General features: G+C 38.4%; 1 protein-coding gene across 9 annotated transcripts in view; it reads left to right on the top strand.

Moving 5' to 3' along the window:
- Positions 1-5,486: 5,486 nt before the first annotated feature.
- The window catches only part of Cep70 (centrosomal protein 70), a 53,131-nt gene continuing 39,826 nt past the window's right edge, over positions 5,487-18,791 (top strand). For 4 of the 9 annotated variants that reach the window (XM_058574969.1, XM_058574966.1, XM_058574965.1 and 1 more), the window contains exons 1-7: positions 5,625-5,772; positions 7,378-7,480; positions 10,795-10,917; positions 11,896-11,976; positions 13,377-13,467; positions 13,583-13,706; positions 14,095-14,275. In XM_058574969.1, coding sequence (XP_058430952.1) covers positions 7,454-7,480; positions 10,795-10,917; positions 11,896-11,976; positions 13,377-13,467; positions 13,583-13,706; positions 14,095-14,275 — 627 coding nt within the window. In that variant the 5' untranslated portion in view covers positions 5,625-5,772; positions 7,378-7,453. The other 5 variants (XM_058574968.1, XM_058574967.1, XM_046431618.2 and 2 more) reach the window with 4 other exon arrangements.

The following is an 18,791-nucleotide window of genomic DNA, read 5'->3' on the forward strand; positions in this document are numbered from 1 at the left end:
GATAGGCAAGGGTCTAACCAGAGAATGGAGGAATTGAAATGCTAATGTCTTCAGAGCCCTTCATCCACCCTTATCGGTATTACCAGCACCAGCCCCCTCCAAATTGTTGCTAAGGTAACCTATCCCAGGGATTGTCCTTCCCTGATAGGGAGTTGTAAAAGTTGTTAATTAATTTATCCTGGGCCCCCTTCCTGCCCAGATCACTCCACATTGACCCCTTGGGCCCAACTGCTTTTCACCTTTTGGCCATCCCACCTACCATTTCCTGGGCCTAGTCATGTTTGTAGGAAGGAAGAAGATAGGGGGAAGGGAGCAGGAGAACAAAGGAAGCCTAGCACATATAAAAAGCCAGAATTCCCTCACTTCTTGGGATACAGGATAACAGCTATGATTCCCTTCTCCTTCCCAGAGAAGTTTGTGATACACCTTTTAAAATAAACCCTGCTTTATATGCTTGCCTTGGCATGCTTCTCTAATGGTATACTTCAACATGTGAGGAAGCAGAACTGACCAGTAATCTATGGTATCAGTACCAGTCCCATTTTGTCATCCATACAATGTGGCAATCTGAAACAATGATGTTTACAAAAGAAAGTTTATTCATGAGGTGGTCTTGTGTGAAGATGAGAAAGCAAGTCTCAAATATGCCTCCCTGAGAATAGGGTTTGGGGATATTTATGGACTGTGGTGTGGGGAAAGGTGATTAGAGGTTAGGAAACAACTGGTAATTTAGTCATGATCAATAGTTATTATGACAGCCCATGTGTCAGAGGCATTATCTACAGCTTAACAGTGTTGATTTTTAAAGTAAAAAAGCAGGTAACTAGGAGCAGGTGAAATGGGTTAAATCTAGAAGAACAAATTATAGCAAGTGAAGCAGATTAAACCTACAGAATTTATTAAGGTTTTCCCTTGATTCCGTGAGAGTGCTGCAGGAAGGCACCATCTTTAGAACAGAAAATCCAGCCCTTTCCAGATGGAATCTACTGCTGCCTTGATTTCAGACTTCCCAGTCAGCTTTGTAAGGAATACATTTCTATTGTTTAGAAATTATCTAGTCTAAGGCATTTTGCTACAGCAGGCTGAGGAGTTTTGTGTAATTTCTTTTCTGTAGCTTGGTGTTAATATAAAGGATTGTTCTACCTTTAGGGTTGGTAGGGTAGATGTAACTGCTAAGTAGTCTATGAGAGAAGGCAGAGTTCCGACAATAGAGAACCCTGTTGATATTCAAAATAATATTGAATTCAGATTATGTTACAGGGATTCTGCTTATTGAGCACTAATTTGTTTCCTGTCCTGAAAACAGAAAGGCCCTCTGAAGACAAAGACTTCATATTTATATTTTCTTAGTTATTTGCTTTTCTTTGTAGGACAGAAATTGCAATAAGTGATCTTCTTAATATCTATCTTTTAGTTATAGGTGGACACAATATCCTTATTTTATATTTATGTGGTGCTGAGGATCAAACCCAGTGCCTCATGCATGCTAGGTGAGCACTCTATTTCTGAACCACAACCCAAGCACCACAATAAGTGATTTTTTTGAAAGAATGGTGGGGCAGGGGAAAGGTACTAGAGTGGAAGAATGAAGGAGGGAGGGTGTTAAAAAGGTCCCAGGGTAGAAGTTCCCAGAGATGAGATAAGGCTGATTTTTTTTTCTTCCTAATCCTTAGTCCTTCCCTCCCTATTATTTTTTCCTGGTTCTTTTTTTTTTTTTTTTTTTTAATTTTTGTTATTGACAGACCTTTATTTTTTATTCATTTATTTATATTCAATGCTGAGAATCGAACCCAGGACCTCACATATGCAAGGCAAGTGCTTTACCACTGAGCCATAACCCAGCCCCCTGGTTCTTAATTCTAAGAAACAATCCTGAGTTGTTGGGCTAGGACAAGGATCCCTGATTGGGAGCAGCTCAAAAGTATTGTTCAATGAAGATGTTGCTTAACGATCATACATTTTTTGAAAAATATTTTTTGTTGTTGATGGAACTTTTCTTTTTATGTGGTGCTGAGAATCAAACCCATGCCTCACACATGTAGACAAGTGTTCTATCACTAAACCACAAACCCAGCCCTATACTGTCTTATAAAACTCAAGGAATCCCACTATCTTTTACAAGACCAATAAGGTGTAATTTAGTAAATGCTTATGCCACTGCTTCTAGTTTTTACAACAGGCTTGTAATTATATTTATTTTACAAAGAGACACAAAGCCCTTCAGGAGTTACAGGGCTAAGATGCAAAGCCAGGCTTGTGGGATTTGCAAAGCTCATGTTAATAGAGCCTGTTACTTGAAAAGTATTATGCTTGAACAAAAATCTGGGCCTACTTGTAAAGGCCTGGGGAGCCCTCTGCCTAAAGGTCCTATACTCTCTAGTTTGTGTCACCCAAATCTGCACCCATGTTAGGCAATGCCATCCACCATTCCTCAGTGGGCTCATTCTGTGGATAGTTTCCTCTCTGGGTATACTTTCTGGGCTACCTAGAATTGAAGAACATACCAATGTGGGCTGCATGTTTTATCTACTCATTACAAAGGACATTGAGGTAGGATATAGTGGTTTTTTACTTAACAGGACTGTTAGGGAAAGAAGTCACAGCTAAACAAAACACTGTGAAAGGTAGTGAACTTAAATATGAACCTACTTGTTTAGGTTGCTGGAACTTTTGACTTTGTTCTGAATCTTTCCTTGTTTCCCAGGAATACCTAGATACTATTCAACCTCATAAACTTCTTCTCACCAACTTGATAAATAGTTTTTTTTTTTTTTTTCCTGGTACTGGGGATTGAATCCAGGGGACGTTTCCTGAGTTACAACCCCAGCTCTTCATTTTTTTTTTTTTTAAATTTTGAGCTCGATTCTCACTAAGTTGCCCAGCCTGGCCTCCAATTTGCAATCCTCCTGCTTCAGTCTCCCATAGCTGGAATTACAGGTATGCAGCACAGTGCCTGGCTATCACTGATTTAAGAGAATATAAAAACACTTCACAATAGCATGTTTCCATTGGGCTCCTTTTGAAAACGGAATTGTTAATTAATTGACTGCTTTTCTGAACACTTTTTTTTTTTAAATATTTTGAGTCAGGATCTCACTGTTGCCTAGGTTGCCCTTGAATTTGGATCCTCAGCCTAGACTGCCTGAGTACAGGTGTGTGCCATCATGTGATGCTGAACTTAATTTTTAAACAGCATAAATAGAGACCAAAACAAATGGAAAAGGTTAGACATCTGTTAACTAGAGATTTAAAATCCCCCCCCCCCAAAAAAAAAAATTCCCCATGCTCCCTTCTGGTACTGTTCCAGTGTGACTGTTGGCTATTTGCTAAACAGTTTAGAAATAAATTCCAATCATGAGAACCCCCTTTTCCTTCTGGAGCTCAGGCTTAAGACATCCGTGCATTTCCCAGGAAGTTACTGATAAAGAGGCAGTGTGTGGCTGTATAACCTGACTCAAAAGGAAAGGTTTTGATGGAAAAGTATGTGGTCCTGTCTGCCTCTAGTTTAAGTTGGAAAGTCACACTAGCATTTGAAGCCTACCATATTTATAGCAGAGATACAGATGATAACTGGGTCCTAATCAATTTCTTTATTGCTTAAGAAGACCATTTGAATAATTTTTTTTATTGCATCTAAAACAATCTTATCTAATCCAAGGATGCTTGTCCACCAGGCCACATTTAAGGCAGTCCCACATAGAAGTGTGGGAAAATCTCTCCATTGTCCTAGAAAAGGCAAGGAAGCAATGAGATTGTATTTCAAGAGGTGAAAATAAAAATCTGCCAGCCACTATTAGTGTGAATAACTAGGTATGGAAAAGGCAAGGTGTGGAAGCTGGCTAGGACACACCTGCATTGGGGGAAAACGCAAATCAAACTCAGTGACCCTATTTGTTTGGAAGAGGGCTAAGTACGGGCTTGAAAGTATTGACCGTAAGTGTTGTGCCCCTGGACCTCCAGGTGAGAGACTCCTTGGCTGGTAACCTCCACAGTAGATCATGTTGGCCAGTGTGGGACTCGCGTCCACCCAGACCTGCTTCATTTGACCAAAGGGAAAAGAAAGGTGACACACCATGTAGGCATGAAATGCAATCCAATGGTAGATCCCTGGGACTTCAGATTTTCCCCTTTAAATATTTTGATCAAGTAGGCACCCCCACACACATACATTTTTTTAAAACAGTGATTAGTGACCCTAGTTTTAAATTCTGAATTCATTAAGCTGGGAAATAGAAGATTGGAACATTTCCTTTGGTGGAAAATAGAAAGCTGTGAACATATCTGTACATGGTAGAACTATTTTTTACCTATTATGTTAGGGTGCAAGAAATTTAGGTTTGAAGATGTCAAAACAATGTCTTTCCATTTTATATGCTCCCCCCCAAAGCCTGTCAGTGGTTCCCCATAACCTTCTGGGTAAATTTCCTGCACCTTATTATATCTCCTAAGTTTCTCTTTCTGCTTCTCCAATGATGCAACAAACTCAAATTTCTCCAGAAGTTTTCAGTAAGTTCTATTGTATTTGTACATGTTTTGGGATTTGGATTGGTGCTTTTGGGGAGGACGGATATAAACTGTACCAAAAAGGACCAAATTTAATTACAACAAAAAAATTTTAAAAATAATATGGTTTACTGAGCAAGTATGAGATAGGCATTACATTAAAGTGATTTGGAACAATTGTGACTTGCATAAGTTTTCTCTAAATCTTTCCTCCTATTGCTGAGAACTGTTACTTGCTATTCAGAAACATTCTTAATTATTCTCCAGGTTTGCAGTTCTCCCTCATGGCTGCACATTGGCATCACCTGGTGGGGGGTGGGGGTGCAGCGCAGAGATTGATATAATTGGCTAGGGGCCTTCACGAAACTCCCCAGGTGATTCTAATGCGCGTCCAGGGTTGAGCCCCGCTGGCTATAGAAGATTTCGTAGACATCCTTACGTAATCCTTCTTTCCATTCTGTGGCCTGCCCACCCTCTTCTGATCATGTCTGCACTCCTGGAGCCCAATGTAGGGCCTTGCATTTTGTAGTCATTTGGTAAATGCTGTATGGGAGGGTGATATCAACATTCTTTGGGATCCTCCAAATGCCAGTTGCTGCATGGCTCAGTCAAACGAAGTGTCGGGAACTTGGGTAACAGCTACCCAGCAAGAGCTCTTGGTCATGCGAGAGTGGGGTGGTGCAGAGAGGACAGTCTGAGGTGGCCAGGTCTCACTCTCCGGTCATTGCACCAACAAATGTGTATTTCCGATGTCTCCCGGGTAAATGAGGTTCCACATGAGACCTCTCACCTAATGCCGCGCGCATGGGCTGGGAAAGCAAATTAGGGGTGATAGCAAGCCCTGAACTGCGCAGCCAAGCTCCGGCCTATGGGTGGTAAGCCCCGCCGCCAACAGCAGAGCCAATCAGCGGTCGCGGGGCGGAGTCAGTCCCTGGTGGGCGGGAGAGAATCGCTACGGTTGCTCGCAGGCCGAGAGTGGGCGGGCCCTCGACGCGCTCGGGCTCGATTGGCCTCCCCTCGGCGGCGGTAACGGTCCGGGAGGCTGGCCCGAGTCGGCTGGGCTGGGCCAGCCGGGCGGGGCTGGGCTGCTGGTGGGAGGCGGCAGCTGAAGGTGAGTGGCGCGTGGGGCGGCAGAAGGTGTCTGCTGGAGCCCTTTGCTAGAGAGCCCTCAGACCTGGCCTCGCCCGGGCCCTAGGTGGTCCGTCCGGCCGAGCCTTCTCCCCAGGGCCCGGAGCCGCCGCTGAGGGTGGTTCGCGCTAATGAACACCGGTGGGAAGGTCTGGGGGCCGCGCGGACCTGGCTGAGCCCCGGCTCCCCAGCTTTTGTGCCTTTGGCTTCGTACTTAACCCTTTCTTTGTAGCATAAAGGTGGTCATTCTTAGGTGGCGATTGTGAGAATTCAGTTAAGTTCAGAATCGCACCTGGCCCGGGCTGGGTCCCGGCTGGTCGGGCCCCGCGTTTAGTGTCGGGAGCTGTGACGGCCGGGCCTCGGGGACGGTCGCAGGAATGGGGGAGCGGAGCATCCTTTCTCCTGCTTTTTAGGCTCATCCCGGATTCCGGGGAACGCAGACTTTATTGGGAGTCTGTTTTGTTTGGATGTGGGTGGGGGGAGTCAAAAGGCCGAGAGAGACCTGTAACAGACCAACCAGAAGGGATTTTGGGAGTTTCACTTCGTTATTAATCATCATGATTTTTAACCATGCAGACAATACCCATATCGATTTCAATCCTCCATGTTAGTGTTTTTTTTTTTTTTTTTTTTTTTTTTTTTACTTTGAATATTCCCAAGTAGACGTGTGCCACCTCTGCCCCATCTTTTAAGAATTAACTGACTTGGAGTTTTACAGAGTGTTTTCTATTTTATTTTATTTTATTTTGCCTCACAGTAGAAGAGGCCAGTTCTGACCCTTTCTGGAACATCTTCTGGGACAGAATGAGATGATATCCAGTCCTCACTCTTTCCTTATTTGTTGCGAGTTAAACAGCAAGTTGGTATATTTTTGGAATAGTTTTTGTATATAGAGAATAGAGACTTTAAAAACATAACTTTCACTTATGCAGTAATTCCAAATAAATATATACTTTTGAGAAAGTTTATAGATTTATGATTTAAGAAAGAACGGTAACTGGTCAGGCTTATTTCCGTCCTTTTGCCTCCAAAATGTTAAAAATAATTCAATTTTAATATAGGTAGATGTTACAGGGGCTTCAGATATTTAAAAGTAGTTTAACCAAATGCTCTTGGGAAGCATGGACAGTACCAGGATATACACTTTTTTGCTTCCCTACACTTACATATCATGTACAAACCAACTTCTACCCCATAATCTCTTACTCTGAGAGACTTTAGGTGTGTCATGACACTGATGAAAGCTTACAACTTCTACCGTGGCCCTGGGAAGCATTTGGTTTCTTCCTGTGACTTTCAGTTCCAAATCTGTGTCCTATTCTAGCCTTAAGTGGGGAAAAGGCTACTGTAAAATATTATTCAGAATAGACTTCTGAAAAGGAGGACTGAGCACAGGTGCAAAAGAGGAGTAGTTTTTTTTTCTTGCATTTGCTTTTGTGATCACTGGTTGTTTGAGAATGCTTCCTTTTAATTCCCTTGCAAGTGAGAACATCCTATCCATTTCTTTTGAAGCCAGAAATCAAAATGTTTCAACAAAGCAGGATGAGGAAAGGTATGAAAGGGGAGAAAAAATGGAGGAGTCATGGTTGTGAGCCATGGAACCCTGGGACAGTTACTGCATTTGTTTAGCCTTTGGTTAGCAGTTCTGAGTACAAGGGGTCCCTGTCCTGGAAATAACTATGCAAGACTCTTCTTAGTAATAGGTTGAACATTTCAAGATTTTGGTCTGTATATTTTTGAACCTAGATGAAGATCCAGTTTCAGACATGAGACTCACTGAGAAATAACTTCATTGAGATCAACTTGAGTGATTAGATACCAAATGCAAGAGGAATGTGCTATGACTGAGGTATGTCTAATGTGACAATTTTGTGAGATTATGGGAAGGGTCTCATACTTATTGAATACTGTACTAGATTTGTAACATATTTCCTTTTGACAATGCTATCATTTTAAACTCAATAAGGAAACTGAGGTTCAGAGAATTTATATAACTACTTGACATCTGTTCTGTGTGCAGGGCACTGCTCTTTGTTCTTTTAATATTAGCTCTTCTAATCTTTACAATGACCCAGTGAGCTATCATCAAATTGTTAAGTTGCAGTTCATTGTAATTATTATCTTTATTAAAGCTCATCTTGTCTCATCTTTGGCTTGTGGGAACCTAGTCAAGCCTTTTTTTTTTTTTTTGTTACAGGGATTGAACCCAAGGGCTCTTAACCATGAGCCACACCCGCAGCCCTTCTGATTTTTTGAGATAGGATCTCACAAGGTTGTTTAAGGCCTTGCTAAATTGCTGAGGCATAATTTGAACTTGATCCTCTTGCCTCAGTCCCCCAAGCTGCTGGAATTACAGGTGCATGCCCAGCTTAAACCTATCTTTTTTTAAAATTTTATTTTTAAAATTTATTTATTTATTTATTTTTTAGTCATACATGACAGCAGAATGAATTTTGACATATAATACATACATGGAATGTACATACATCAATCATATTGTCAATTCTATTCTGCTGCCCTTCCTATCCTCCTTACTCCTCCCCTCCTCTCCCATCCTTTCTCTCTATCCAATCTAATGTGACACAATTTTTTTCCTCATTACAACATCATATATGTATTCTGTATACAAATATATAATACATAAACCTATCTTTTAAATTTTTTGGTGGTACTGGAATTGAACCCAGAGGCACTCTCCCATTGATCTGCATTTCCAACCCTTTAAAAAAATATATAAATTTTTAAGATGGGCGTTTCCCCATCTCAGGGCCTTGAACTTGTGATCTTCCTACTTTAGCTTCCAGAGTCACCGGGATTACACATTTGTGCCCTGGGCTTGGCTAAGCCTAACTTTAGTAATAATTTGATAGCTTCCCTGTTATCTGATAACAATTTCTGTCCCAGACCTAAAATCAGTCTTTAAGAAAAGATAGCCACGTAACAGAAACATGTTTTAAAACAAATCTATTTGCTCAGTATCAAGGAAAAGTGCATCATAAAATTAAAGAAAAGATAGTATAAAACATGGGGAAAATGCACTTATTTTGGGAGTGGGTAATATGTAGGAGACTTTGGGCCTATAGTTGCATGGACAACATATATTTAAGGGGTCACAGAGCAGTGGTGTCTGTTAGACCCTGTTGCAAGGTTATGCTTAAAATTGATGTTTTCCTCTTGTTCTTGTATAAATAGAGATATATATTGGTGATAAATGAGTGAAGTGGAAAGATCTTAAAAAAAAAATAATTCTTAGAACAAAATGACATGACCATTTGGCAAGGATATTTAACTTAGTGATTTAAATCCTAAACTATTTTTATGACATAACAAAACCAAGTGCCTCAATTTTACCATTTGACCAATCCCCTTACTTTTTCTTTGACCTTGGGTTTCTACATTTTTTATTTTTTAATTTCTCATTTTTTATTCTCCCATTAAAGCTATTAGTTCTACCTTTCATTGGCTGAATTTATAGGCTTGGAGCTGCTAAGAAAAAATCTGTTTTAAGAAGTTTTGCTTTTAAGCTACAGATGTACCTGATTCTCAGGTATTGACTGAGAACATTTTGTACCTCTCATTAACTAATTGACTTAATAAGAATATATATCAGGGGGTTGGGGATATAGCTCAGCTAGTAGAGTGCTTGCCTCACATGCACAAGGCCCTGGGTTCAATCCCCAGCACCACAAAAAAAGAAAAAAAAAATATATATATATATATATCAACATGAATTACTAGAATTGAACATCATAAGCATAGTTGTTTTATGGTATGGACTTAATAGCTACAATATCAGAAGTCTTTCTTTGTTGGTTTTTAAAATTTCATTCTCTTTCTTTTTTCTTGTATGCCTTGTTTATCTTTGAAAGTTTGATGGATATTGTGTATGGAACATTTTTCTGGGAGTGATTTGAAGCCTTTTTTCAGAGAGGATTTCATTTGCATTTTCCACTTCTTCAGGATCAACCTGTTAACCTAGGATGATCTTGAAGTACTAGAACAACAAAGAAGAGGGGAAGCCAGGTTTGAGGTTGATGGGAGAGCTAGTTTACTTCTGATTCATCCTTATCCTGAGAGTTTAGCCCCTCTAGGTTATAACTTTAAGATAGAGTGGCTTTGATCTTTAGCACTTATTTTCACTGCTCTGTGGAATTGGCAGATGCCTTTGGGGAAAGTCAGTTGATGAATCTCTTCATGAGATTCTTTAGCAGCTACATGCCTAATCTGCTTAAGTTTTAAACTCCATAGACTTGGCTATTTGGGAGCCTGATGCAACCTGTTCTGACTGTGTCAGCATCCCTATGTCTTCCAATGTCATAGCTGTGACTACTGTGAGTAGCTGTAGATAAGCATAATTATCACTTCTTCCTTGGTATCTTCCTCTGTTTCCCTGAGACCAGTCTTTTCTGAATTGGTCAATTCTTCCTACATTCTTTGCTAACGATTTTACTTTAGGAAAGAAGGAATTATATCTGTATGTCGGAGACCTATGGAAAATTTTTCCTCTCACATGGCAGTTTTAGATAACAAGAACAAGTGATGGGTAGGGTAGACTAAATGTTTTTTGGTGACCAACAGAATCCCTTGTTGCTAGTTTCTGTTCTACTTAGAAATAAAGACTACCAATAAAGTGACTAAGTAAATGTCACTTCATTTATCCTTGGCGTTCAGTGAATTGTTAGACTGGCCTGTAACCGTAGGCTCAGATGTGGTTCTTTTAGACCTTTTTGGGTAGCAGCTTCCCAAAGATAAGTTCATTAGTGTTGCATCATTTTCACCTTCACTAGTTAAAACAAATAGTTCTTTTCTCATTTTCATTCTCTCTCCCTCCCTACCTACCCCTCTCTCCCCCCCCTTCCTCCCTCTCTCTCCCCCTCTCCCCCCCTTCTCTCTCTCTCTCTCTCTCTGGGTGTGTTGAGAGACAGAGCATGCCCATGTATGCATGTGAGAGAGCCCAGAATTTTTTTTTTCTGTACTGCTGAGGAATTCAGAATTATATTCCCAGAAAAAATAATTATAATTTAGGGCAGATTCAAATGATTTATACAGTCATCTATCTAGGAAAACAGCTGTTTCAACATAGACATGGCCTGATTTGCTTTGCAAGAGTCATGGATTCTTTTAAGTATAATTTCCTTTAACTCTTATTCTTTTTTTGTTTAGGCAACTCAAATTTTCTTATTACCAGGCTTGACTTTGGACTCTACAAAAGAAACTATGTCTCCAGCAGCCCCTAAAACTCAGGAGTCCGTTCAATTATCAAACAAACTCATGCTTGAAAAACAGGTAAATTGAAATGTTTTATTAAAGTTTTTCAAAATACGTGCCAAACAATGTTAGATCTATAAATATGAAAAATCTGACTTTGGAAGATTTTCTTGATCAAATAATTTTGGGGAATTCTGGGGTAAATATTACTAAGTAGTTTTACTGACACATCAGTCTCCAAAGGACAATTTAATATATGTCATTTTCCTTTGATCACTAGTTTGAATATTTCATTAGACTTGTGTTCTGTAGCACCTATTTTGGAAAATGCTATTCCCTGTTATTTCAGAATTCATAAACTTTTTTTTTGATATATGAAGTATCAGGTAACAATATGTATAACTTTATCATTGAAAATGTGTACTCTTATTATATACAGAGCATTTTGTTTTTAATGAATTACAGTAATTAAATAATTACAGTGAGTATCCATTGATACCCACTTAGAACTTTTGGCTCCTAAAACAAATATCAGTGATAATTTTAATCCTGTATCCATCAAGTTGTTCAGTTCTGTGATAAATGGCCTAAGGCATAAGTGAGGGAAAAGTTGTGTGTGAGAGAAGTATATAAAAAGTAAAGGGGAGGAAAATGTTAGCAGTCAAAAAGAAAGATATATTTTGGGCTAAGAATATAGCTGAGTGGTAGGATGCTTGCCTAGTATGCACCATTCCCTGGGTTATGTCTCTATACCATACAACAACAAGGGTTTCACTATGATGTGGGAGGCAGTCTCGCTAAATGATTTGCATTCTCTTCCCCTTGAGCAGAGGGGCTCTGACCAACACTCTCGTAGTGACCTGGACATTGCCCTCGTCCTGGAGGTTGAGGACGTGTCTTCAGACGTAGGCATATTATTCTGCAGCCCCTTAGGTTGAATTACACTCATCTGTCCTTGTAACCCTGCCCCTCCTGACCTTCTTTGAATGGAACTTTCTGAGAATGAGGTTCCCCCCAATAAAAGCTCACTTTCAAATGTGCTTGCGCTCTTACCAGCCTCTCATGATTTTCCTCGCTTTCCCATTTGGGGAGCTTGAGGCCGAGAGCGGAGGAGCCATCCTGAAGCTTGATTTAAAGGTAAAGTGTGTGTGTGTGTGTGTGTGTGTGTGTTTTATTTGGTGTCCCAGGAAATTCACACAAGTGACCTTAAGTTCAGCTGCCTGTACAGGTCAGGGGTGGCACTGTGAGTCATGGTAGTATAAAAGAACCATTAGGGTAATTTGTTTCTTTTTTGTTGATAAACTGTTTTAAGTTAGGCACTATATTAATAAAAAACTTTTTTTGTGTTTTGTGTATATATATATATATATATATATATATATATATATTTTTTTTTTTTTTTAAACATTTAAACATTGAAACTTCTCTCAACCTTTTCACAAATATCCTTTAAACTTAAAAAGCACCTCACATAGTGATTTCAAAATCAATCATTGTACTTGCATTAACAATGGATTATATGGCCAGGCATGGTGGCATATCCCTATAAGCCAGTGGTTCCAGAGACTGAGGCAGGAGGACCACAAGTTCAAAGCCGGACCTAAGCAACTTAGTGAGATCCTTTCTCACCAAAAACCAAACAAAAACAGGAGTTTACAGCTGGGAGTAGAGTTTAGTGGTAGAGCTGAGGCTCTGGAAACTCAATCCCCAGTGCTGAAAAACCAACCAACCGAAAAATAACCCCCAAAACATATTTAAATACGTGATATTAAATTGTTTTATAATCTTTGTATGTATGTGTGCTGGGATTAAATCCAGGGTCTCATGTGTGTTAAATCCAACCTCTAAATGTATTGTTCTAAAAAATATTCACTTTTTCAATCCTTTATTTTTTATTTCTTCCCATTCTAATGTTTTTATTCATTTAATCAAGAGAGCTAGAATTCCTGTCTCAAGTTTAGGATGCAAATACAAATTTAGAATCAATTATAAGATTTCAGAGTGTCCTTCAGGTGATTCTACTGGAATTGTTGGTCAAGGTGGACATGCTTCTATGTGATGGACTAGGTCTAAGTTTTTGGCTCCATCTAGTTAAGCGTGTTTTGAAATTTTTGTTACTAGTCATTTGGCTCCATCTAGTTAGGTGTGTTTGAACGACTGATCTTTTCCTTACTATTCAATTAATATTGCCTAGTTTGCACTGGTTTTTGAGTGGAGCCTGGTCTAGTTCATGAAATCTGTTTGGCTCACTGGAATTATGAAGTGTTGTAATTATTTTTTTTTCTTTAATTTGTCTACTAAGGCCTACAAATGAATATTCTACATGATGTGATAATTTGTGCTTATTTGCATGCTTCTTGTCTGTTGCTGATTTTGTTAGAAATAATAAATGTATTTAATTTTAATAAGATATGCTTAAAAATTCATGTTTGAAAATTTTTTGAAGAAGCTGTTATTTTGAAAAAATAGGAAATTGTATTGTAAGAATTTTTCTTCATATCTAAGGTTGATCCTTTTCTCTCTCCTTGTCATTGTAGCAGGAAGAAGCAGAATGGGAAAGTATAAATGTGCTGTTGATGAATCATGGCTTACAATCTTTGTGCTTGGTCAAAAGACCAGATATTAAAGGTAATCAGATCCTATTTTTTGCTTAAGGTAAAAAATTTTTTTCCTTAAAAAGTTTTTTAATCCTACAATGTTTTACTTGATTATTACTATCTGTATTATATTTTTTAAAATGTAGATCTCATCCTTTTTGACAAACAGTCATCACAAAGGATGAGACAGAATTTGAAAACATTGATGGAAGAAACAGTTCGTCAACAGAACATGTTACAGGAGCTTATAGAAAACAACCAGAAACTTAAGTAAGAAAATGCAAAGTCTCCTTTAAATTATTTGTATATTCTATAAGTAATGACCATGAAAATGATTCTGCAATTAAAATTTTAATTTTGATTACATATTAAATTTAAAAAATTTATAGGTAAATTTAAAAAAGATCTTTTGGTAATAGTTTACCATATATATGTAATGGTACTATGTATGTTTTTGTTTCTGTAATAAGATAGAAATGCTGGGGCTAGGGGTGTAGCTTCATGGCACACCACCTCCTTAATGTGTGAGGCCCTGAGTTCAATCCCTGCACCAAAAACAGAATGCAGATAAATTTTACAAAGTCAATAAATTGGGTATGTTTGGTGATTTTATTTATTTTTAGTACTAAGGGAAGGAATTGTATGTCTATTAAATTAGAAATGAACTTCAGCTAGAACAAAACCGAGCAGCCCATCAGGAACAGCGAGCTAATGAGTTGGAACAAATTATGGAGAGTGTGAAAGCCAAAATTGGTGAATTGGAGGATGAATCCCTAAATAGGGTTTGCCAGCAACAAACTAAAATAAAAGATCTTCAAAAGGAGCAGAAAACTTTACAGGTACTGAGTTATGTGTTTTCTTAGTCAATTAGTACTAGAAGCTCATCATTGACTTCCATGTTGCTTAACTTGGTGATTTTTACCTTCCTTGACCTATCACTGTTTCCTTTTCCAGAACATCCTATTTCCCTCACCTCACTGGACATTCTATAGTTCCTTTGCTGCTGGTTCTTCTCTCCTTCCTAACCTCTTGGTGTTGGAATTCTCCAGTGTTTGGTCCTTAATGTCTTGTCTTTTTTCTACATACCCTAACTCCCTTGACCTCAATCTGATTCATGGCTCCTCAATTTTTATCTATAGCCTAGACCTGTCCTCTAATTCTGTACTGATAGCCAGCTTTAATATCTCTATTGGATGTCTAATAGGCACCTAGAACTGTTTTTATGTGTAAAACTGAGTTCTTTTTATAGAAAGGGTAGTGTTACAACAATGAATGCTGAGTTTCCTAGTATCAAAAATATTTACATTAAAATTTAGATGTTTTGTGATTAAAGGAAATGAATCTTGTGTTGATAGCAAATTAGGGAAGATAAAAGTGCTCCTGGAGTATAATTATTTTACAGTTTAAGGGACATTCTTCTATTTTTAGTATACACTTGTTTTCAATTTTAGACTGGTTTCATGCTGCATATTTTGTAATTTGGAGCAAAGAAATATTGGTTTTTGTATGTTTGGCAAAGAAGTCAAGGAGATCAATAAATGTAGGTATAGTGAAAAACTGGAGAAAAGACAACTTATGTGACATAGAGCATTATATTTATATCTAATCTTTTCTCATTTAGCATATTTGTTTTGAGATTTTATTCATGTGGCCACATGCTGTGATTTAGATGAGTCTTCCTTAAAGGTTCATGTTTAGTTAAAGGCTTCATCCTCAGGGTATCATTATTGGGAAGTGATGGAACTTTTAGGAGGAGGGTTCCAGTGGGAGGTCCTAAGTCTTGTCTTTGCTTCCTGACTTATAATGTTAAGTGAGTTTGCTCTGCCATGTTCTCCTGCTGTGATGTGTCATCCTCACTTGTGACCCAAAGAAATGAAATAATTCATTCTATGTTTTCTCCTTTTTAAAAATTATAGTATTATTATTGTTTACATTTGATTAAATATTAGACAAAATCATAATATAAGGAATCTTATTTCAATCCCCATTCCTCCTGCTTCCCTCACCTCTCCCTCCTCTTATTCTTCTTTCTCTACTGATTTGCTTGCTTATTTATTTATTTTGCTTGCTTGCTTATTTATTTATTTATTTATTGGTAGTTGTAGATGGACAACATGCCTTTATTTTGTTTATTATTATTTTTTCACACAGTGCTGTGAATCAAACCCAGTGCCTCACACATACTAGGCAAGCACTTTACCACTGAGCCACAACCCCAGCCCCTCATTTACTTTTTGACTGGTACTTTCTACATAAACATACCAAAATGGAATTTCTTCATGTATATCTATGCATGTAACATAATTTTGTTAAACTTGTTCCATATTTCCTTCCCTTTCCAATCATTCCTACCCCACTCTCGTCATTCTCCTTCTGCTCCACTGATCTTCTTTATATTTTTATGATATCTGATCACTGCCCACCCCCCTTTTCTTTATTTCACTCTAGCTTCCAATGAAAAAAAAGTTTTGATCTTTAATTTTCTGAGTCTTGCCTATTTGACTCAGCATGGTCTTCATTTGCATCCATTTATTGGCAAATGCCATGATTTCATTCTTGTTTATGACTGAATAAAACTGCATTGTGTATATGAATCACATTTTCTTTAGCCATTATTGATGGGCATCAGGGCTGATTCCTTAATTTGGCTAATGTGAATTGTGCTTTTATAAACATCGAAGTGGCTGTTATCACTATAGTATGCTGAGTTTTAGTTCTTTAGGATAAATACCCAGGCGAGAGATAGCTGGGGTCATATGTGGTTCCATTCCTAGTTTTGAGGAATCTCCATACTGCTTTCCAGAGTGGTTGTGCTAATTTACAGTCCTACCAACAATGTATCAGTGTACCTTTTCCCCCACATCCTCATCAGCATATTATATGTTCTTGGTAATTGCCATTCTGACTAGAGTGAGATGAAATCTTAGTTTTAATTTTCATTTCTCTGTTTGCTAGATATATTTAACATTTTTTTCATATATTTATTTAGTTCTTGTGCCCATTTATTCAAATCCCCCCCCTCAACACTCTCCCCTATCCTGCATTGAGATTTTTTTAGTTGTTTATCTATTAATTCCATCAGAGGAGCAGCTGGGAGATTTTCTCCCATTCTTCAGTCTCTCTCTACACTCTCTTAATTGCTTCCTTTGCTGTGCAGAAGCTTTTTAATTTGATGGTATCCCACTTATTGATTCCCCATTTTATGTCTTGAGCTTTAGGGGTCTTGTTGAGGAAGTCAGTGCCTGTACCTATGGGATGGAGTGTTGACTCTGTTTTATTCTAGCAATTGAACAGTTTCTGGTCTAATTCCTAAGTCTTTGGTCTATTTTGATTTAACTTTTGTGGAGAGTGAGATATAGGGGTCCAGTTTCATTCTTCTACATATGGATATCCAGTTTTCCCAGCAACATTTGTTTAAAAGGCTGTCTTTTCTCCCAACATATTTTTGGCACCCTTGTCAAGTATCAGATGGCTGTAAATATGTGGCATTGTCTATGGGGAGGTGGCCCCAGCATCTCCCTAAGGGGTCCTTTTTCCTGCCCAGGAGGATATAAGCCACCGGAGAAGATAATATCTCAGAAAAAATTAGTGCAGAAATAAGACAGAGTTGGAAAGAGTTTTGAAGTAGGGCACCAGATAGGTCCAGCCCATCCAGAAGCTGGAGCTGAACAATTAGAAAATGGCTTCCGTGGTTTATTTAAGTGGGTACATCAAAGACAGGGATAAGGTTTCAGGGTGGAGTCTTGATTTGGGATATCTTGGGGTCAGCAGGTTGACTGGCATCTGGGCGAGTTATGCCCATCTCTGGGAGGCTATGTGGCTGCAGCAGGTCACCCCATCTCCAGTGCTTGTGTTGGACCAGGCAGAGCTGAACAGGGCTCACAGGTGTCTGGGCATTCTAGGCCAGAGGAAATTTCTACTGGAAGTCAGATTCTCCTGTTCACTGGCTATGATACCAATTTTTAGTTCACACTCGGCCTATGGATGGCTCTTAAAATTATCTCTGTGTCTTCTATTCCATTGGTTTTCATGTCTCTTTTGATGCCAATACTATGGTGTTTTTGTTAGTACAGTTCTGCAGCATGATTTCAGATCAGGTATTGTGATGCCTCCTGTATTGTTGTTTTTTAGAATTGCTTTGGCCATTCTGGGTCTCTTATTCTTCCCAATGAATTTTAGAACTTTTTTTTCCCTACTTCTGTGGAGAATGTCATTGGTATTTTCATGGGGATTGTACTAAATCTGTATATTTGCTTTTGATACTATGGCTATTTTGAAAACATTAATTCTGCCTATCCAAAAATATGGGAGGTCTTTCCATCTTCTAAGGTCTTCAATTTCTTGCTTTCAGTGTTATGTAGTTTTCATTGAGGTCTTTCACCTTCTTGGTTAGATTAATTCCAAGGCATTTTAGTTTTTTAAAGTTATTGTGAAAGGAGTGATTTTCCTGATTTGTCTTGGCAGAATCACTATGTTAGAGTTAGGAGAGCTATTGATTTCTGAGGGTTGATTTTTATATCCTGCTTCTTTGCTGAATCAATTTTGAAAGAATTCTTTGGGTCTTCCAGATATAGGATTGTGTCATCAGCAAACAGATAGTTTGACTTCTTTTCCTATTTATATCCCTTTAATTTCCTTTTCTTGCCTGATTGCTTTGAGGTTTTTTTTTTTTTTAGTTCTTGAAGGACTTTTATTTTATTCATTTATTTATATATGGTATTGAGAATCGAACCCAGTGCCTCACACATACTACACAAGTACAACCCCAACATACTACACAAGTAAAACCCCTAGAGTTTTGATAACTACTGAATATGGGTGGTGAAAGTAGACATCCTTGTCTTATTCCTGATTTTAGGGAAATGCTTTTAAGTTTTTCTTCATTATGATGTTGGCTTAGGATTTGTCATAAACAGACTAAGATGTTGAGGTTAAATTCCTTCCATCCCTAGCTTCTCCAGTGTTTTCAACATGAATGGTTACTGTATTTAATCAAATGTTTTTTCTACATCTGTTAAGATGATCATATGTCCTTAATTCTATTTAAGTGGTGAATTACACTTATTGATTTTTGTATGTTGATCCAACCTTGTATCCCTGGGATGAAGCCCACTTGATCATGGTGTGTTAGCTTCTTGATGTGTTTTGAGGGTAATATTAAGGATTTTTGCATCTCTGTCAGGGATATTGAGCTTTCTTTATGAGTGTTTGTCTAGTTTTGGTACCAGGGTTATACTGGCTTCATAGAATGTATTTGGGAGTGTTCCCTCACTTTCAATTTTATGGAATAAGTTGAGAAGGACTGGTGTTGGTTCTTTTTTAAAGGTCTCATAGAACTCAGCTGAGAATCCATTC

This window comes from Marmota monax, unplaced genomic scaffold (genome assembly GCF_021218885.2).
Source record: "Marmota monax isolate L192 unplaced genomic scaffold, Marmota_monax_Labrador192_F-V1.1 WCK01_AAM20220418_F8-fsc00022, whole genome shotgun sequence".
Taxonomy (NCBI): Eukaryota; Metazoa; Chordata; class Mammalia; order Rodentia; family Sciuridae; genus Marmota; species Marmota monax.